The sequence below is a fragment of the Spea bombifrons genome, chromosome 1 (genome assembly GCF_027358695.1).
Source record: "Spea bombifrons isolate aSpeBom1 chromosome 1, aSpeBom1.2.pri, whole genome shotgun sequence".
NCBI lineage: Eukaryota > Metazoa > Chordata > Amphibia > Anura > Pelobatidae > Spea > Spea bombifrons.
The window spans coordinates 142677216-142699980 of NC_071087.1; the positions used below are offsets into that span (position 1 = coordinate 142677216).

The 22765-nt window shown below is 38.4% G+C and overlaps 1 protein-coding gene across 1 annotated transcript; it reads left to right on the forward strand.

The window, feature by feature from the left end:
• Positions 1-417: 417 nt before the first annotated feature.
• On the forward strand, positions 418-22548 carry MCCC2 (methylcrotonyl-CoA carboxylase subunit 2). Its single transcript, XM_053475480.1, has 17 exons — positions 418-640; positions 1750-1816; positions 2910-2994; positions 4328-4429; positions 5239-5366; positions 6334-6446; positions 8932-9045; positions 10202-10266; positions 11453-11552; positions 11872-11967; positions 12617-12689; positions 13642-13718; positions 15171-15237; positions 16561-16717; positions 17335-17449; positions 19628-19713; positions 22290-22548. Exons 1-17 carry the CDS (start codon positions 512-514, stop codon positions 22405-22407), a joined length of 1692 nt encoding a protein of 563 aa, XP_053331455.1. The 5' UTR covers positions 418-511; the 3' UTR covers positions 22408-22548.
• Positions 22549-22765: the final 217 nt, after the last annotated feature.

Sequence of the window (22765 nt, forward strand, 5' to 3'; positions counted from 1 at the left end):
CATTATAGTCTATGGGCATTCCTCCCCATTATAGTCTATGGGCATTCCATTTTGTCATTCGTTTTAGTATGTCCCCAGTTTTACTGCTCCTATTCCATATGCCCACATCCAGTATACAGTGTGACTGCTTTTATTGTATCTGCCCACAAAGAGTATACAGTGTGACTGCTCCTAATTCTGGTCGGGCTACTCTCACAGTGTATTTGTATCCAACTGGAGTGTAACCCTGTGTACTCAAACGCTGATAGAATAACATGGCATGATGGGAGTTGTAGTTCACAGTAGCTGTCATTGGTGTACAGCGCCGCTGATGCCAGATCCTTACAGGAGGCTGTGGTTGGTGCCGGTGGCAGGTGTGTCTCTTCCAATCCAGCCAATCATAGTCCAACCATGTGACAGGGAAGGCGTGTCCTGTTGAGCCACCCTCCGTGCTGTTCGTCCTCCTGGTGACTTGCCCGGTCAGGGACAGGAGGGGTGCAGCTGTGTATTGTGTGACCCCTGTATAACACACATGCTGCACACAATGTGGCCTCGGTGGGCTCTTCTGAGAGGCGCTTCCATGGGGTCTCTCCGGCGCCTCTACCACGGAGAGAAAGTGGCCACTATCGGATCCACTCCTGATAACTCCCCTGTGTATCAGGTAGGCCTGGCTGCTGCTGGCAGGGTCAGCCTGTATCATTACCGGTGTATGTGTATTCTGTGTATGCAGGGGCATTTACATGTATGTAACACTACACAGAGCGCAGGGCCGAGGGCCTGGCTCCCTCCTCCTGTATTCAGTGGATCTATGGGAAAGCTTGGATGTTATTTCCCAGATCACACACACCTCCTAATCCTTGGCACAATAAAATGCACACACAGCATCATCTAAGCATGATGGGAATTATAGTCTCCAACACTCTGCATTCAGAATGTTACCCTAAATAAGTGTAGTTTATCCGGTTGCCGGTTAGATACTTTATTATTTTGGGTCACTGACATATTAATGTGGCAATAATTTAATGCCTAGACAAAAGCATTGATTGCAATGAATTACGGGTATTTTGATGATAATGACGGCTGTACACAGCTCCCTGTCTGCGGACGATTGAGTGAGGAATCACCTTGCCTATGGTCACCTTGTAATAGTTACCATCAGGCAGCAAGAACTAGTTTTCAGTATTAAAGCTGCTGTTCCATCTACTCTGCTGGACTCAACAATTTTATAACTAAAGGCAGGTTTGCAAACGTCTACAAGGCATTTTTTTCAATGCAGTGCAGGCAACTTGTTGCTAAATAAATGGAAAGGGTTCTTATGTTAAAGGGACAGTCCATCCATCATGTACACTTGAACGCATATGATAGCTGAGTTGCCCTTTAAATGTTCATTTTGCCCCCTTTCCTAAGTGTGCAGAAGATGTGTTTGGCCGACACTCCTTGTTCTAGCACTGCCTTGTGCAAGAGTGCCATCGGTTCCAAAATGAAATTAACCCTCTATCACATCTTACCAGAAATTGAAATAGTTCCTTATAACCCAAATATCTCCAAAACTAAAAGGACCAATCGCAAGTTCCCCTTCCCTTCTCCCCCATTATACTTTAGTACTCCTGTTACTGTAGTGTGACCTCATTCTCCCTCTGTATTAACCTAATCTGGTTTTCTCTCCTCTTTCTGCCCCTTTTGCCCTCCCTTATAAAGCTGATCTCCCATACTGCATGGATTTAAAAAGTGTCTTTTTATGAATTGACTATTTAAAAATGTTTTCAATAGGAGAGTTATGAGAAAATGAAAGAGCTAGTAACAGAGCTCAAGGAGAGAGCGGAGAGAATCCGTTTGGGTAAGTGCTACAGAGACCATGTTAATGTACTATTTGGATAGGAATGTAACGGGGTTCCTAAAGCAAATTTCATCGGAGAACGGCGAGAAACGTTTTGTTTGAATGATCATCACCTACCACCTAATACATAGATGACACAGAATTATAAAAAAATGGATTGGTTTTAAATTTCTTGTAATCAAATGGTTAATAACATGTAGTCTAGTGTTAATGATGATCCATAACAGTCTTATAATCAGTACTGTAGTTTAATCCCATCTTCACGCATAAAGTAAACACTGACGCTAAGAAATTACATTGCTATTGCGTCTCTTTGCAGCCCAGTAAAAGTCACTGTTGATTTCCAAAGGGAATGTAACACACAAAGCGCCAGTAAAAAGCAAGGCGAAAGCAGCTACACGGGTGCTTAAGTGAAGGAGCATCCACTCCAACACTGAAATCAATCAGAAAAAGGAACACCGACACTCCGTGAAGAAAGAAGTAATCAAATAAATCTGTATAATATAAAAAAAATATCTTTTATTCGGATGCTTGATCCCACATATATAAAAACGTGATGTAGAAAAATATATATCCAAAATTATACAAAAAAGAAATGAAACAAACAAAAATACAATGAATATCATACCAGCTGCAGAAAAAGAGGGACCCCTTGATGCGTCAAGCGGTCTCTCTTTTTCTGCGGCTGGTATATTTTTTTATATTATACGTTTGATTACTTCTGTCGTCATGGAGTGCCGGTGTTCCTTTTTCTGATGGATTTCCAAAGAGAGGTAACTTTCTTCACAGAAGCCCTTCTCTCTACGACTGCGGTGTTTCCATTGAATTCGGCATCTCTTTGTAACGGTCATCTAAGTTGAAGTTGAATGTAGCTTAGTTAATGCCCAGTATTGTCTTTCCCGGGTTTTGAATCTATTTATTATTCTGCTATTGCAGAGAAATCTACGGTTTTCTGCTTCAAAATGTTTTTTTTTTTTATTTTTTTTTTATTGGGGACGTTTAGAATTTTTCTAAAACACAAAACCTCCTGCTCCATTTCTTTCAGTTTAGCATTTCATTTGGAGGAGTGAAACAACTTGTGTTACTTTTACAGGTGGAGGGGAGAAAGCCAGAACACTCCATATTTCCAGGGGGAAGCTTTTACCAAGAGAACGAATTGACAGACTCATAGACCCGGGGTATGAATAGTTAATATGAATAATACCATTAAAACTGGTAACATACAAAACAAACCGTAACACTAAATCTGACAACATACCCAACAAACAATAATATGTATTATTATTATTATTTATTGTTGTATATAGCGCCATCAAATTCCGTAGCGCTGTACAATGGGTAGACAGGACATAACAAGTAGTGTATAACATAACAAATTGACTTACAGAGACAACAGGTGAGGAGGGCCCTGCTCAAACGAGCTTACAGTCAATATGCTCATTAAGACATACTGGTACAGAAGGAGAAGAGGACCCTATTCTTGTGGGCTTACAATCTATTCTTATAAGCAGTCTTGATTTAGTGTGTGTTTATAGCATTTAGAGGAGAATTGTGTATCAGCCCCTTGCTTGACTGTATAATATTACCTATAATGTGTAGGTAAAGAAGTAAGACTTCTTTAAGGTCTCCGCACCTAATGAAGTATGCATTATACAGGGCCAGTGAATGTTATAGACATTGTTTCTTTAAAAGAGGTTTATTGTTTAGACAAAATATTTTTTTTTATGACGGATACATTTTATTTTCATTCCACCAAATACAGTGTATTCTTATAGTACCAATTATACGCACTTTTCCCTGCTAATTATCAATGTCTCCATATCTTCTCTGCCAACAGCTACTGTGTCCCTGTCTGCAGCTCCGATTCTTCTCTGGGCTCTTCTTGTTCTTCTGTCTTCTTTCTTTGTCCGTTTGTCTCCGGTATCACTTCCATAAACCAGGCCTCCCAGAGCGCTTCCACAAAGGGGCGGAGCCTCCAGACACACCCTCTACCTGGATTGGAGGAACAGGAGAGAGGCTGTCCATGTGCCCTTTTTGCTGAAGTACTCCAATAAGCCAAAATAATGCCGACGGATTCGCAGAGAAAGAGAGGTATCTGCAAAAGGGCGGAGCCGCGGCATGCACCACAAGGACAGCTTCTCCTCAGTCCCTCCAATAGGAGGAGAGGTTGTGCTCTGAGGCTCCACCCTTTTGTGAAGCGCACTGTCAGGCTTGGTTCATGGAGCTGAAACCGGGGAGAAGCTGATGGAGAAGGAAGACAGAAGAACAAGAAGAGGCAAGACAAGAAAACAGGCACACAGAAGTGGTAGGCAGAGAAGGTAGGGAAACATTGAGAGCGTGAGTGAGAAATACTATTTTCTTTCAAAACTGTTTTAATAATGTGCATCAAAAAACTTCTTTAAAATGGCCCCCAACTATAGGGATGTGGCCTATAATTGGGACAATATGGCATTTAATTAAATTTTAGTGCATGTGATATGGATATATTTGCTGTGATTATCATTTATACAGATCTGCGTTCCTGGAGTTCTCTCAGTTTGCCGGGTACCAGTTATATGGTAATGAAGAAGTACCAGCAGGGGGCATCATCTCAGGCATTGGCCGCATCTCAGGGTAAGTAGCGTTAATACTGACTTAGATTTGTTCCATATTTATGAATTACTGTTCTGCCTCCTTTGCAGAATTAATATCTTTTGTAACCAAATGTAGCATTTTAGAAATGTCATCCTTCTTGCCACACATTTTTTTAAACGTGTAAAATAAGCCTCATCGATACTTTTGTGCTAGGAACGCTTATCACGTGACACATCAAGGACTGCCATTGAATTTTGCGTACTCATACCCCCAAACATTTCAGGTGCCCAAATTGTGGCACCTGTGTTGGTGTTGTGGTGCAGGGGTGGGGGGCATTCAGTGGGCAGAGTAAAAGGCATGGTTGCCCTCTGGCCTCACCCAATCTGGGAGCTGAAAAGTAGGTGTGCACAATTTACCTTTCTGGTCTAATCAATCAGATGATCTCTCCAACCGGCCCATGCTCCCCACTGTCTTAAAAAGTGAGAGTATAGCTACCAGAGAATTGAGACTGTCCAGCAAAACCCTGGGCTGCTGGAAGGTATGCATGCTACAGGGTTTAGATAATGTTTTATGAAACAGTGTATTTAACATGTCACCTGCTGTCGTGTAATGCTTTAAATATAAAATATACAGTAAGGAAGTCTCACCAATGGGATTTAAATGCAGACAGAAGGGTCAAGAAAACAAAGAGTTTCTTACTCTGTGCCTGGACCCTTTTTATATGTCACCGGTGTATGAGCTGGGAACAGGCGTAGCTAATCCACAACAACCCAGATGATACACAACCCCCAGCATCCTAAACCATGTGTTGTTTCTTTTCACGTGAACGTTTTGTATTTCCCTTATAGGACAGAATGCCTGATAGTAGCTAATGACGCCACTGTCAAAGGTGGAACGTATTACCCCATCACTGTGAAGAAGCACCTCAGAGCACAAGAAATTGCAATGGAGAATTATTTACCCTGTGTATACTTAGGTGAGACTGGGGCTATTATTCATATGAATATTCAGTGCAGCATATACTGAATATACTATAAGGTAATAATCAAAGGAATTCATTGAGAAGGCCAGTGATGGGTGCGGGAGTCTAGGGCTTTTGGACATGATCTCTGAAATGTTTTGGAAATGTTGGTCTTATGTTAGAACTTGGTATGTATCATGACACCGTTAAAGAAAAAAAGTTTCCGGATCTGTACAGTAAAGGGACCGTTAGGAGGGAAGTGAGTTCTCCCCAAACTGCCATTTGAGTGTTGGCCCTTCAGGAGGCCCCCTGGGTATGCAACATAGGGACTGCCAGCCCTAGACCTGTAGCCATAGGCCTAACCCAGAATATGCTGCTGGCAATAAAGAATGGAAAACCTTTTAACTGAGCAGGAATGAGCCTATTATGATTAGTCACTCTTTACAAAGAGGTTTGCTCAGAGGGAGCTTGCTGGAGAGTCTCGCATCTCAGCTCCCCGGTATCTCCATGCATTATCAAACGCAAACTCCAGTGGGTTTCTCCTGCAGGCAGAACTGAGCTGGTCCTTCATGGAGTCACTGTCTCTCTAGGGGCTAGACCCCATACAATGAGGGGTAGTTCTCAAAACTTCAGAGGTTCTTTAGCTGTGATGACTAAATAAAGAATGAGGAGGCTAACGATACATGACGCTTGATTAGAAAGGACAGTCTATGCCTTGGACTGGTGGACTGCTTGTTCAACCATGTTAAGAAATCTAAGCCCACCAGCACTGTTGTCCGTTTGGGGAAATTGGATAATTAATGCAGAAACACAAATGGATAACCAGGTTAATGCTGTGTACTAAACATTGCAATATTTGGTAGCCTAGTCTATAGTATAATGATTAATATCATCATCATTTTAATAGTACCGACTTTCTGCATAGTGGCTTATTGCTGGTGAACGTGTAAAATATGTGAAAATGCCCTCTTGATTTTTACAGTGGATTCTGGAGGAGCAAATTTGCCTCGTCAGAGCGATGTATTTCCAGATAGGGATCACTTTGGTCGCATTTTCTATAACCAGGCAAGGATGTCTTCTCGGGGAATTTCTCAGGTATGTTATAGTTTTTTCCGGTTTATTGCCCAATTTTATTCTATATTTATTTTTTTTACACTTAAGTAATTGCGAGCTATCCTATACTTAATTGTGTTGAAATCTAGTTTTATTAATTGCACTTTATGACAATTAGCATTGCCATTAACAGCCAAGTCAGTGTAATTAGTAATTAGTGTTTTAGCAAGGAAAGCTGCCCAAAATACCAAAATAACAGCCTACAATGGCAGCCTCCTGATCTGCGGATAAAGGAGGTTTATTGGAACCAAAATAATAAATTAATAAAACGTAAATGTAAGGGAATGTATAATGAATAATTTTGTATATAGTAGAACTTATACACAGCACAGTACTGCTTGGTAGTAATGGTCCCAAAAATGTACTATGTGGAGTGGTGAGTGATTTATTATACCGCAATAATCACTTGTCCAAGCAAGCGAGGATAGTCCCCAGAGCCAATCTGTACATATAATTGATGGGGATGTATCTGATCCAAGGTGAGCAAACACTATAGTTACATAGATTGGCTCAGACACAGAAGTCACATGACTGCTTCCTTAACCCTTAACACACTGCTTTATAGATGAAACCTATATCCATGTCACAATATTTATAAGATTACTGGCCAGTTTATTTCCCTATTCATGGAATCTAAATATATTTATCATTCTTACATGGGTTAGGGGATTTATGTTAAGCATTTTATTAACTCTTCAACCTCCTTTGTTTACATTCTGATTTGCCTGTGTTCTACATTTTATGTGGTATGAACGCCAAGATCATTGAGCATTATCAGCGTAGATCAGCTATCCTTAATGTTACACATGTTGTGGGCACTGAGAAGAGAAAAGGTTAATGCTATGGCTACTCTTTATAAGGTTGCAGGCCATAGTTCCCCTGTCTCATATTTCTATGGATTAGAATCTATACCTGTCCACCCAAGAGGAAAGGAAAGGGTTACGCCATGAGATGTTCTGGAGTTGGAAATAACCCGGAGGGTCTTAATAGGGAGAAAAACGGGTCAGTAATCTTAATAAATATTGCGACATGTATGTATATTTTTAGAAGTGTTTCAACTACAGTGTGTTAAGGAAGCAGTCACGTGACTTCTTTGTCTGAGCCTTTCTATAAATCACCCATCACCTTGACAATGGCGCTGGTACGCTGAAACCGGTTGGTGTTTGGTGGTTATTTTACTTAAACCAGTAATGACTGTTCCGCTGTGAAGATCTTGGTGGCGGTTTGACATCCTTTGCGGTTATGGTGAGTTGATAACAGCTTCACACGTTTGATGGTTGAATGTCCATGCATTGGTGTCCTGCTCGCTTCACTAAAGGTTGGATTAGATACGTTTGTATCAATGATATATACATATTGGCTCCGGGGACTGTCCTCGCTTGCAGTGAGAATTGTGGTATGATAAATATATAATACTCATGTTGTAATATACCGTATTTGCTCGATTATAAGACGACCCTGATTATAAGCCGACCCCCCAAAATCTGAATATTAACTTAGGAAAAAAAGAAAAAGCCTGAATATAAGACGACCCCAAAGGAAAAAAGTTTTACCAGTAAATGTTAATTCATGTAAACTATTTTTTTTAATAAAAGCTATGATTGAGAAAAATATTTTTTTTGTTTTTATTTCTTGTATTTTCCAACCTGTCCCCCAGTTACGCACATCTGCCCCCAGGCTTGCCACTCCAATATGGCACTGTGGCCCATGATATGCCTTTTAACCCCCATTTAACTAACACACACACACACACACACACACTCTCTCTCTCTCTCCCCTCCTCTCTCACCCCCTTCCCCTTCTCTCACCCCTCTCTCCCCTCTCAGCCCTCTCAGGCGGAAGGAGGTGTGGCTATCAGCGGGGGTTTGTATGCGTCCGTCACGTATACTTTCCCCGGCTGTCAGAGATCAGAGTTCCCCGCACCTGTGCCGCACCGGTGTGGGGAACTCTGATCTCTGACAGTCGGGGAAGGTCTACGCGACAGACGCAGACAACCCCCGCTGCTAGCCACACCTCCTTCCGGCTGCAGCGGACGTTGTCTACGCGGATCGCGTAGACGTCAACCCGCTGCCCCGGCAATACAGCAGGAAGCACCGGTAAGTGTGTGTAAGATGGGGGGGGGGGTGAGACAGGAGGATCCAGGTCCCCTGCAGCGGTGCGGGGGATCTGGATCTTAGTCTCCTAATCAGACCTCTATTTGAGGTCTGATTAGAAGACGACCTCGATTAGAAGACGAGGGGTATTTTTCAGAACATTTGCTCTGAAAAAAACCTCGTCTTATAATCGAGCAAATACGGTAATATTACCTTTCACTTCTGTAACGCTTATAAGCATCTGATGTATATTTACAGTTTGTTCTGTGGTGTGTAAGCGTTGATGTATTTTGGGAGATGTCCCCTGGTGCCCAAGCTGAATGTATTAACCTGCATATTCTCATACCCTTTCATTGCAACTGGTTTCCCTGTAGATTGCTGTTGTGATGGGTTCTTGCACTGCTGGGGGAGCGTACATCCCATCCATAGCTGACGAGAGTATCATTGTTAAGAAACAAGGAACCATCTTCCTGGGAGGGCCTCCGCTGGTAAGTAGTGAGCTGGCTTATAGATTTTACCAATGGACTTATCATAGTGACAGAAAACCACTTTATATATAATATAAGAACCTCTAATAAAGAATTAAACATATTTGATATCCGCACATTTGATCATAGTCTTTATATTAACACTCGATTGTACATGTTTTAGAATTCTGTTCTTGTTTAATGTAAATGTGAGCAATTCTGCTTTACATCTTAAAAGATGCGGCTACAAAGTGACAAATGGGTCCTTTACAATGGACGTCTTTAAGTAACAATGTCACTAATCTTTTAACGTGTGTTGTGCAGCTTTAGTATATTAGGTACTTGTAACTCTAACTGAGAATCTGTGTCTAATGTGCCCTCGTTTCTGTTTTAAACATCCAGCGTTCCTAACAGGAGATCTCTCTTCACAGAAAATATAGAACTTGCAGGAATAATCCATAGCTGTCTGTTGAATGATAAATGTGTCGGAATCACATTGATTGTTTGTCTTAATTTTTTTCAAGTGTTAATTAAGCTGTATTTTTTGTTCTTCCTTCTGTGTACTTTTTCAAAGGACGATGCTCTGGGGATGCTAGCAAGTCATTAGGCCATCTGTATATTGATTTCCACATTTTGGTTCAATTAAATGTGATGAAAAGAGATTGTCAATGTGGAGAGCGCTAATGACACCTCAAGGAAATTGTTTCTAGCCTGCTTCTATTGTCATCAATAACGTTCCATTAGAGTGTATGCAGTTTTGGAATTTTTGTGTCCCAAGTGCTTAACTCTAGGCTTTTCTAGTTACTATAAATCATTGCTCATTTGGTTAACAAACCCTGCATCATTGCCTCTGGCATCTAAAGCATGTGTTTCAACTAAATTATTTGGTACAATTCTGATCTTTGAGGAACACCACTAAAAACAAGTCTTTCCAGTGAAATGTTTCTGTGCGTTGTTGCGTGTGATCTTTATCTGTTGTAGAATCCAGTGTCCATTCCAACCATCGGTTAATTGTTTTAGGCTTGTCTTACGTTCTTATCGTGCAAAGTAGGAAACTTGTGGATTTCAGTCACCTCTGTAATAAGTCAGTTGCTGGTGATGTCTCTTGGGCTGGAACTAAGAATGGAGTCATGAGAATGAAGAATGGTGGCCTCTGAATAGACCATTTGTGTTTCAGGTGAAGGCGGCCACCGGAGAAGAAGTGTCAGCGGAAGAGTTGGGTGGAGCAGATTTGCACTGCAGGTGAAAGAATCCTTGTATAATTTCTATACTAGTTTGTAATATCTCGTTCTGGCTCCTAGAAGCTTGTCAAGTCCGTCACTGTAACAAATGCTTTCTGTCATACAGTTGGTTGTAAAGGAAGATTATCCGTTGGGTTATGTGGACTGCTAGTCAGTTGGCATCACTAGCAGATAAAATCCTTGACATCAGAGCAAACTTTTTTTCCCTTCTCCATTGTATCAGTGTTAAGGGTCCTGTAGAACCTGGCTATTAAAGCACACATTTTCAATAACATTCTCCATGCCTGTAGAGGCTCGGATACATACTTGTCACTTAACACGTCTCCAGGTAAAAATCATGGCCCTGCAGAATATGCCATTCACATCTCGTATTATTTGTAGAGGTAGCCATATACGCTCAGTGCTACATTTTATATGTTAAATAATGTCATAACTTTATCTGAAGGTAAACGTGATTCTAATCTATAGATTTCAAAATATGTAAATTGACAAAATGTGATACTTTTCCTTTTTGTGTACACGTTTGTTAAGATAAAGCACATTTCTTTATGTAAAGCTAATCTTTATGTTACAAAAAGAAAAATATTTTGTTCTATTAGCCCAAGAGGCTAGGAAGGTCTTTTACTTTTTTTATTGGGCCGACATAGAAGAAGAAAAAAAAAAGATTCAAAATTACTAAAGTTTCATTTGTGATCCTTTTGGAAGCTTGTGAAGCACATATTAGAAAACCCAAGTAATGAAATAGAAAAGGAACTTTATCATCTAAAATTTGGTAATACTGATTTGTCATTTACTTACAATGCTCACAGGTGTAAAGTTTATTAAGACATTTGTCATAAGACTTATTAATTGCTTTATATTAGTATTCATAAAATGGTTATTTTAATATCCAAACAACCACAGGAAAACTGGTATTTATGAAATACAAACATTTTCAGTTTCCACTGTGTTTCGCATTTGGCATTAATTCTTGTTCAAAAAGGCTAAAAAGACACGTTCTATTAGTTGCTATGGTATCTGCACTAGGATTGCTTTTTACACATAACCCCCATTGCTTCCTGTGTTCGTATAATACTGGGTTGAAATTAGGGCAGCACATATTCTAGTTATCTGTTTTCTATTTCCTTTTTTTCTTTTTTTTTAACTTTTTTTATGTAATGGTGTTTCTGGTTTTATATTTTAATCAGGAAGTCTGGTGTAACCGATCACTATGCTTTAGACGACAGTCATGCACTCCATCTAGCTCGGAAAGCCGTGAGAAACTTAAACTACAAGAAGAAATTAGATGTAAGTAATTGTGCCTGTAGTGTTGTCTAGTGTGGTCTTGTTTCCCATTTTAGCTTTTTCATTTATTATCTTTATATTAACTCAACACTCAAATGTACATGTTTTTTAATTCTGTTATTGTTAAATGTAAATCTGTAAATGTGTGTTGATAGATATATAGTAATTATTATAATTATGGGGCAATAGTTTGAGCAAATTTTAATATCCTTAAATGCGTTTGCTCTCTGAATTATTTAACTGGCCCGTATACAAAAGGTTGTCATTAGAAGAATATTTCATTGGTCAACCAGTAATTTTATTGTTTGCTGCATTTTTGTAGGTGACTATAGAAGAGCCTGAGGATCCTCTTTTTCCCGCTGATGAATTATATGGAATAGTTGGTGCCAACTTAAAAAAATCATTTGATGTCCGAGAAGTAAGTGGGGGTAACTTCCTCTGTTGACCCATAAATATTTACAAGAAAAACAAAAACTAGATTATTAGTGTAAAATGTATTCAAAAAATACATCTGGGCTTAGCCCAATTTGAGAATATTAGCATTTTGCTGCCCCTTTTCATTTGATCAACAAAGCTGAATTTTTATAATGTTGGCTCCACTGTGAGTGAAGATAGGTTGTCATACCGGGTTGTGACCAGGTTATGGGCTGCTCCCCGGAACCCCTTATTGTGAGACCATTGTGTCGTATGAATACAGTCATGCATCTGAATATAGTAAATATAGTCCATTCTCCACAGCACACATTAGTCCATTAGTTCTTGCCAATGCTCATTGTAGGCCCAGTAGGCAAGCATTGCTGACTGAGAACTGGATTCCCGTGCTGCTTGTATTACATCAACACATCCAGAGGTCTTTCTACACCAGCGATGGGTAATCTCAGGCAAGCAACTCTGATCTACACTTAATAGAAACATAGAATCTGATGGCAGATAAGAACAATTTGGCCCATCTAGTCTGCCTGTTTTTTCTTCTGTAAAGACTCAAACCTAAATTGTAACCTTAATCTGATTTAATTTTATCGTTAAGGAATCTCTATATTAAGGATTTTTTTTCTCTTATATTTTAGGTTATTGCTCGGATTGTTGATGGAAGCAAGTTTGATGAATTCAGAGCATTATATGGAGATACGTTAGTAACAGGTAAAAAATAATAAAATCTCAATTTACACACTGGGAGTTAAAGTAGTATGAAACCTATAGTAGTCATCACTATCTGTGAGTGCTGGTACTACGATTAAGATTGGTCTATATTATTATTTTTTGTTGAAGTAACAGTGAAACAAACTGTATGTTAATCCAGGGATAGGTAAGGATAGAACTGATGTAAGACATGTTATGAATAATACAGACACACAAAGGTAACTTTAGATAATAGTTGGTGTCGGCATGGAACAAGATTTCATCCGAAAGATCACACAGTGTTAACCATTTTATATCATGGTTAACAATTCTTGAATAAGCCCTTTAGTACCCTTAGTATTGAAGGCATTCAATTTCTTCATTTATTGGTCATCATACTCATTAAAGCGTGTTTTAGGAGTCCCGAAGACTCCTGGCATTCTTGGAGAATTTGATCTAGGAATCTGTGATGATACTTATGTTCATGTGATGGTGAATAGGTTTCCTCCAAAGATGAGCGGTTGGTTAATAATCCTTCCTCATAATCTTTGTACTCTTGTGAGGGACAAATGCCACAGCTGATGAGTTTTAAATTCCCTGGCTCAAGGCCACCTATTCCCAATCCATTCTTATGTCTAGATATTGTTTTGATGCCCTTGTTGCACCAAATATCTTTAAGTGATATGATCAACCAAATAGTATTTCAGAGCCTTCCTACTATTGCGGTTCATCTTGGTACTACACTTATTGTAGGCCCCTGAGAAATTAGAAACATATCTTAAGAATGTCTTGAATTTACTTTTATATGTTTGTTGTGAGGGTTATTTGCATTAGAATAGGTATATAAATGAAAGGACGCTACTTGGCTTCCCTTACAACTTGTATAAAATGATTTCTGTGCTACCAATAATGTGTTTTAATTATAGCAGTCCTTTACTTGTGTCCTAACTTATTTTTTTTTCCATTTCTTAAGGATTTTCACGAATATTTGGGATTCCTGTAGGAATAATTGGGAACAATGGTGTTCTTTTCTCAGAATCTGCAAAAAAGGTAAACCTCCCTCAATACATTGTGTGCTTTAGAACAAGCTAAAGGTTTATGTGATGAATCTCCAGCACTATCTTGTAAGATACTAACCACTACCTCATCAGTCGGGTTCTGTTTTTTAATTAAGCTTTTCTTTCTATATTGAACTAAAACTTAATGAAGATCTTTTAATTAATGATTTTTTTTTTCTGCATTTCCGATCTATGAATTGTATGACTGCATCCTTAATTGTAACAATATAGTATACCTCTTCTTATGAATTTCCGTTGCTTTGGGTTGGGGGGGGTTCCTTCCTGTTGCCATGGCACATTTAAGCTGCACAGAGACCCTTGAGACATTGCAATTTGTCAAAATGGATTCTTAGAGGAAAAGTAGATTGTGACAAAAAAAACAACACTAAATGCATTATTGACTAGAGCGCGCCGCTATCCTCTTACTGTGGCACTCCATGCAGCGTCTGTAATGACCAGCTGCACCCTTTATTCAGCCCCGGCCTTTGTAATTCGCCATTTTATCTTTTGCTGTATATTCTGCGTTACCCCATTTTTCTAAAATTGAAATTCTTCTTACCACTTTCATTGATTACACGCTTGGCCTTTAATAAGTGAAAGCCTTGAAGAGCGGTCCTGAAATGAATCCAAACAAGTCTGCGGAAGGAATAATCAGGCGAAGAGTCATGTAAGCTTCCATGAACTCAAAGATCCTGTCTTCAGATGCAACGGCAAACTCGGGACCAAAGAATTCTTTTCTATTCGCATCTGATATATCCAAGCACCCTCAGTTTACATCTGAAGAATGAATCTTTTGATGTCTTAGAATCTTACTCTGTGACTGTAGAACCTTCCAGATTTAGCAATTTGCATCTTGCCCCAGTTACCAATATAGCATGGTAGCCAAACATTAAGAATTTGCAGCAGTATAACTCTCAAGAGTGTGAGATTAGTCAGACTTTTCTTTATAACGTGGAGAGGAGACCACAACTTCTATATAATGCCCGGGATTTCATGTGTTGACGATTGAATGTTTCTTATTGCTCTACATCTCTACTATATACACTACCATCCAATGTTTGGGGTCACTTTTCTGTTTTCATAGGAAACAAGGACATTTCTAGCTGTAACATAATTGCAGAAGGGTTTTTTAATGATTGTTAACCCTTTAAACTTGGGTTAGCGAGCACAATGTACCATTGGAACATAGAAGTGATGGGAATGATAAAGTACCTATGAAGATATTCCATTACAAATCAGCCATTTTTCAGCTACAATAGTCATTTACGACATTAACACAGTCTGCGCTGTATTTCTGCTCCATTTAATGTTATTTTAATGACGCTATATAAAACAATAAATAATAATAATAATGAACAAAATGTACTTTTCTTTCTAAAACAAGTACGTTTGACCCCAAACGTTTAAGTGTATGTGTTATCGAGTCTATTTTCTCTGTTCCTAGGGGACTCATTTTATTCAGCTGTGTTGTCAAAGGAATATTCCTCTACTTTTCTTGCAAAATATTACAGGTAAGGCCTTTTTCCAGTCTCATTTAAACACTGTTCATAGAGGATTTTGGACAAAAAAAGTATTTCTCTGAAAAGTTTGTAGATACCCAGAAAACCTTTCCAGCAAAACATAAATTCAAAAGTTAAATTTACACACACACACACACTGGTACACACACACACACACACACTGCATACACATACATACACATACATACACACACACATACACTGCATACACATACATACATACACACACACACACACACATACACTCACACACACACACACACACATACACTCACACACACACACACACACACACACACACACACACACACACACACACATACACTGCATATTTAGGTGATACCTGCATATCTCATGTTAAGAACACACAATATGATTGTAAATGCTATAATTAAAGCAACACAATTTAGGGATAAAAACCTTTGGTTTACAACGTCTATGGCCCTCGTGTTTCTGTCTATCATGAGAGCTGTAGTCCACAAAAGCGTTTTATGAACTGGAGGGGAGTCACCTGCAACGTCATAATGTTGATCCCTAAATATTAACAGGAATCGGACTGTTTTGCTTGATTGCTGGCAAGCGGTTCTAACAATTGATCAGCTGCCATCATGCAGGCACTTTAAATCCATATTGTCAAGCAGCCATACGGGATCGGATCTTTTTTCCCATTTAGAGTGAAGTTGTAGATATGGAAGTCCTTGGAGCCCTGTGTCTAAAAGTACACTTACTAGGGTATGGTGTAAAATTCTACCATACTTTTATATGCTTATTTTATTGTCCTATAGTTGTGAAGGATCTATATGTAATATTTATCTGAAAAAGCATTTATTTCACCCGGGATCTTATGCTTTTTGTGAAGCTAGTTCTGGTCAATTGGATGCCTCTTGGAGACCAGGAAGTGACACCATCTGCCGGCCCCTCACATCTCTAAAATTCTGATAAATCAACAATCCATTTGCGTTTATCATACTAAATCGTAAAATGTTCATCTTTTCCCCTCTCGTCTCTGGGGTGATTACTCACTGGCAAGCACTTGAAATGTTTTGTTCTAATTATTATAAATGGAAAGTTGTATGTTTGTTCTTTTTTCAAAGAGTTTACTATGGTGGGACAGATGGAAACAAGCTGTATTAATTTATTTCAACAGTACTACTCTTCCTTTATTATCTTTATAAGATGCACGTTATTAGGATTACAAAAGAAGATTGATGCTATAAAGTCCTTACTACTTAATTTTTTTCTTTTAAAAACTGAAAAATGTTTACTCCGTCATGAATTGTGAGATTTATGAGTTGGTGAATGTTTTGGTTTCAGGCTTTATGGTTGGCAGAGAATATGAAGCAGGAGGAATAGCAAAGGATGGAGCAAAGATGGTGACGGCAGTGGCGTGTGCCAATGTGCCCAAAATTACCGTGATCATTGGAGGGTCTTATGGGGCTGGGAATTATGGAATGTGCGGGAGACCCTACAGGTAATTCTCTATCATCAGTACTGAAGACAAAAATGAATTGTCTTTTATTAAAATATAAAAAACAACCTGTTTAAGCAAAGATTGGCATTATTGCATATTTATTGGCTTGATTATAGGCCGCACTCTTAAAGTTTGGTGCTATTTTAAAGAAAAAATTATTTTAGAGAAAAAATACATGAGTGGAATGGTAAAGCAGTATTTTACCTAATGAACAGTAATGTATTTTATGATTTTTGGCAGTTAGTCAGCCTAGGTTATAAATTTGGGAAACAAAGAGCCATTTTAAGGCCCCCCCCCCTGTTAATTCATAATGCGCCTTACCTATAGATACACCACCCTGCCCCTCAGCTTTATAACCGCTGATATGCCCCCAAGATATGCCACTCTGCCCCCCAGATGTGCCACTCTGCCCCCTGATATGCTTTATAACACCAGATATGCCGCTCTGCCCCCCTTTCCTGGACTTACCAATGCATCCCCAGACTCCATGGTGTCTAGCGGGGTCAGCTAGTGGACCTCTGCGTGACGTCTTCGAATGCCGTTTTTAATCATTATTCCAATAAACTCTTTCATGTCTTTATTTATCCTCTATCCCCCCCTCCCATTTTTTTTTTTAGCCCACGTTTCCTTTACATGTGGCCTAATGCTCGAATCTCGGTGATGGGTGGTGAACAAGCAGCTACAGTGTTGGCAACAATAGCCAAAGACCAAAGAGCAAGAGAAGGAAAGCAGGTGAGGCTAACGTTGTGTCTGTAGGTGTGTTCAGTTTATATACTGAATGTGAGAGTGTATGTAAATAGTTAAAAGGAAATGGATATATCCATGTTGGCCCAAGAGCAAATGTAGTGGAGAGAATATACACAACATGAAGACGGTGTTTAAGAACAATAGCATAAAGCGATAATCCTTAGGAAGTGTGTATCCATAAAGCAGATGGGACTGTGAGATATAATTATGAGAGGATGTATTTACAGGAGTTTATAGTCTGACATTAAACAATAATCTTGGTGTAATCCATCTCTCCTGGAGTTGAAAATCCGGACAGATTCTCAAGTTTTTACAGTCAAACATGTTAACGACGTTGCCTGAGTTGGCCAACAGTTGTTCTCCTATCCATGTTGTGTCTAAGGTGGTGAAGATTTTTTTTTGCTTTGGGTGCTGGTTAGACTGGTGCATTCAGATGTGTATTCCATTTGTACAAGTCTAGTGCAGAGATTCGTCTATATATTTTAAGTTGCAGCATTATTTGCATTGTATGATATATACCATGTTCCAAAATAATTCCATTAAACATGAATATAGCGCTGGAGTAGACCTTTAAGAAACAATTCTCATAATTGTATCCTGCTTTTATTGTGTCTATTGAAAGGAAAACAAACCACTTAAAGCGTTTGTTGATTAGTTTTGCACCCAGGTTCCCTTTGGCAAAAGCAATATTTTCCCAGCTGGCAATGCAGCTGCCCTTCCTCTCAGGAAAGCCAGTATACTCCGTACCCCTTTATTTGAACTCAAATTTCAAAAATATTGTATGAGCGTTTATGTCAATAGCTGAATATGAATAACGCACTTGGAACCACCTGCCCACTGCTTAATTGCTTTATTTTTACCATGTAAAGAACATTCGCTCAAACTGTAAAGAGGAGTTTTTTTTATGTGTTTTGTACTAGCACTTGGCAAAGGGCATTTTCGTGTTACAGTGAATCCTGCGCATTCGTTTTTAGGTATGATGGGACATTAGGGATTTAGATCATGCTAGTAGTATAATAAACAGTAAGAGGCTGTGCACAGGCTTCTGGGACACATATTGCCGTGCACATAGTGCGATGATATACATTAAGCTTAAAGATGAGTAGCAGTGGAAGCTTCTGAAAGTCACTAAAATATACAGTTACTGTAAAACTTCTTCATGAGGCTCACAGCCTCATAATACACATAATGCCCGGGATTTCATGTGTTGACGATTGTTTTTTGTTTATGGTTGTGCAACAATTTTCCCGGTCTATATAATGGCCATTAAATAGTTATTTTAAGGGATTTTATTTCTTGGTATTGTTGCATATTACAGGTACCAGATTTTTTGGGGTTTGTTTGTGATTCCATCCATATAAAAAGTTGTACATATATCTTGATTTCTAACCCATCCAAATATAATCTGAGTTGACCCTTTAAATCCCATTTCATAAATTACCTCCACGTCGGGCATAGCGGTACAGAATAGCATGGGACCTGTACTTATATCTCACATGCCACATATCTGTGCTGACAGTTCTAGCCCAATTGCAGGACCACAAATATTCCGGAGACCTGGAGATAGAATTCTCCGAATCCCTTGTTATTGCGCAGGCACAGCTGACACCACTATGTGTGTAACAGTGTTACTCCAAAATGCAATGAAATAGAGCTTTGGTTATTCAGACAGGGGTTAATTAAATTATTAAATTTATAGCCTTTTAAATTGATCAGTTATGTCCAGATGGCATTTTCTTCCCTCTTGTTTGATTAAGTTGAAATAAATGTAATTCTTGTCTGCAGATTTCCTAGCTTATTAAAATGTGTTATTGTGTTTCCCCCGCGGTCATACCTGTTCATCTACATTTATCTGTATCTTTGCACAGATTTTTGTTGATGTACACTTAAATCATATTTAGAAATATTTTCATAATTTTATATAATAATTTATCATCATTTTATATCTTGACATCTTTGACATTTTGAGGTTTAGCGATATAATATTGTGTATCATATTTCTGTATATATCTATAAATACAGCATATGTGCGTGTATATATATTAGATATATAATGAATTAGTGTATTGCGGCCATTTGGAGAATTTCACCCTTTCACCTCTGTCCATTTTCTGAACAGTTTTATCCGTTTTTACATATATTTACATTTTTTTTTTTATCCAGTTCACTGAAAAAGAAGAAGCTGCGTTGAAGGAGCCAATAATAAAACGATTTGAAGAAGAAGGAAATCCGTACTATGCCAGCGCAAGGTGAGATGGCTAGAAGAATTATAAGGCAACAAACTAATGTTGGCAGATGGCCTTTATTACAATCACACATAATTATATTTGTGATTAAACACAGCCTTGAGCAGTGCAACAAAATCCTCAATTACTTATAGATGTCAGTTTGCATAAAACTCTGTTTTATGTTTTTTATATTTTAAAGCTTGCGTATGTTTGTAATTCTCATCTCTTCGTTCCGATGTACGTCCAACCAACAAACCAAAATTGGCCAATAGGAGCTGAATATATCAAGCATGTAGTTAGATTCTGCTTTAGCTGCACAAAAGAGAAAAATAAGACAATGTGCTCCAAGTCAGGGTCATCCCTTGATCAAACCCTCTGTTACCCCCGCACACCCAGAATGCCAATATAGGCAGAGACCTACCGTGTGCACCGCTACGTTATGAAGAGATCTACTGCCGCGCGTTAGGCACTTTCTCTGGGGTGACAGCTAGCGCCCCAGTCAGAGATTTATTGAGTCCTAAAACTACAGCTTTGTTTCATTCTATTAAAATTGTGTACATGTCACATTATTAATTGCCACATTGATGCAACGTTGCCACCTAAAAATTCGAAAGTAGCATGTTTGTGATTCACGTATGTATTCAAAACAGCAAATTATCACCTGAATTAAAAAAAATCTTCAGGTGTGAATACCAGTTTACAGAAATATATTCTTAGCAAGCCTTATGCCTTATGGCTTTTTCCTGTATCATCCTAATTCACACCATCACTATTATCATTCATACCCTCCCCTGAAACCATTACATTACGTTTATTTATATAGCGCCAGCAGATTCAGTAGCGGTGTAGCAATCCGTGGAATAATTTAAAATCACAAACAATAACAAACTGGTACAAAAGGAGAAGATGACCCTGCTCTTGCCAGCTGACAATCTAGTTGTTACCTTTACTACGTTACGTTCCTGCCTGTATAATTATTCAGTCCTTTCCTTCCGTCGGTAATTTTTCATAGCAAAAGCATATTTCCTCAAATCCTACCCATACCATTATATAATTCTTTCTTATTATATTGAGAGAAGACAATCCGAAGGCATTTTGGAGTGATTTATAGCAATTGCTCCATAATTGCTATAGAAGAATGTTCTATGTCTGTTGGTATCGCTCCTTAGCATTGCTTCGTTTTACAATAGTGTTGTCCAGTCATCAGCTCCTGGCTGTGAGTAATACATTGTAGCCTCCTCGGTTTGTGTCTCCAGTTGGCGCGTGGTTGAAACTGCATGAATTATAGAATACGATGAGGCCAATTTATAGATCAGAGCGTTTGGTCTTTTACATCGTACTGGCCAACAGGTAGGTATGAGAGCATTGAGTCTGGAACGCATATCAAACTTACTACCTAAACTGTGGGTTTCAGCAACAAGAAACGCTTCATCTTCCTAAGTTAACTGTGCATTAGGCAAGGGGTCCATCTAACCGTTTTCATTCTCTCCTCGACTAGCCCCCGGGATCTATACCTTACTAATGTCCACACAAAGAATTTTCATTATTTCCAACAGGGCTTAGTTTTTTTTTTTATGTTGTCGCAATTTCATGGCTTCACCTCTACAAACCTACCCATTCTAGAAAACCAGAATAAATAAATATGTTGCTATATTATATTATAGTGATTATATTGTGTATAATGCTTTGCACATTGTATGTTGCTTCTGCTCAGTCAACGCCTTGTTTAGATCTCCCTGTTTGCACCTTTTAATTATAAATCTGGCTCCTAAATGACATTCATTGAACACTTTGTATTTATGAGAGTCATTAAGGGGAACCTGTTCTAATAATGTTTATTAGTCAGCCTAGTTAATCAATGATATCAACAGGTTCCTTTTAAGCTGGTTTGTATGATGAATATTTTAAGGTTTGCAATACAACAATGTATGGAATACTTCAAGGGTTTTCCCCACAGACACAACACAAAAGTACTAGATCGATTAAACTATATGATTGCATTTCAAAGTACTAGACCACTGAGAATATATTAAATACTAAATGCACGTTACAGACAAAATCGTAAAGGTCACCTAAAAAAAAAATCTTTGCTGAGAAATCTTCCACTCAAGACCATAAAGATTAGACCAGTTTATAACGCATATCATAGAAATCATGGTTCCCTAGCGTAATGCGGTTCTGAATTTGGCATTTATTCATTCCGTATTGAAAGGAAGCAGTCATGTGATGGCTTCATCATCTTACCTGTCGCTCCTCAGTGTCGGTGTTCATGTGATTATTATTTGCAGATATCATGCACGTCTTGTTAAACTCTTTACTATTTGTTAGTCCTCCTGGTGGAATAAAACCCAGGCATCATGTTGCTTGCAGCATCACATCTTCTAGTCTTCTTCCCATGGTGATCTGTTTTGTCCTACCCACTCTATTGGCTTTAAAGAATATTTTTCAATGGTTAATGTCTTGTGTTTGGAATCTTTGACATGACCAGTTTGCCAATCTTTATATCCCAAAGGAGCGGTGTTTATTTTATTTAAATATTTTTGGTGTTTATTTTATCTAAATATTTATATATTTGTATCCATTTTACTGTTTTTCAGGTTGTGGGATGATGGAATCATTGATCCAGCGGATACGAGAATGGTTATAGGATTAAGTCTTAGCGCAGCGTTAAATGCTCCATCAGAGAAGACACAATTTGGGGTATTTCGAATGTGATCCTTTCTGATAACTGGAATCACATGGACTAAGAATGGCACCAAGATTTCGTTATGTAAAATAAAAAAAATTTTATACAACATTTTCAATTTATTCCCACTTTTTTTTGTTTTTACTATTTTAAATATTACAACAGGACATTTTTACACTGATATTAAACAATACATTAAATTAAGTTAAAAAAAAAAATCAGTGTATGTATATCTGTGTAATATATATATATTTTATAAACTGTTATGTTTAAAATGGAAGTCCCAACAGCACAATATTTTAGTACTACTAATATATACTAGTAATAAATAAATAAATACATTTCTCATTAAAAATGGGAACGAAACAAGAAGCTGCAAAGTGTGTG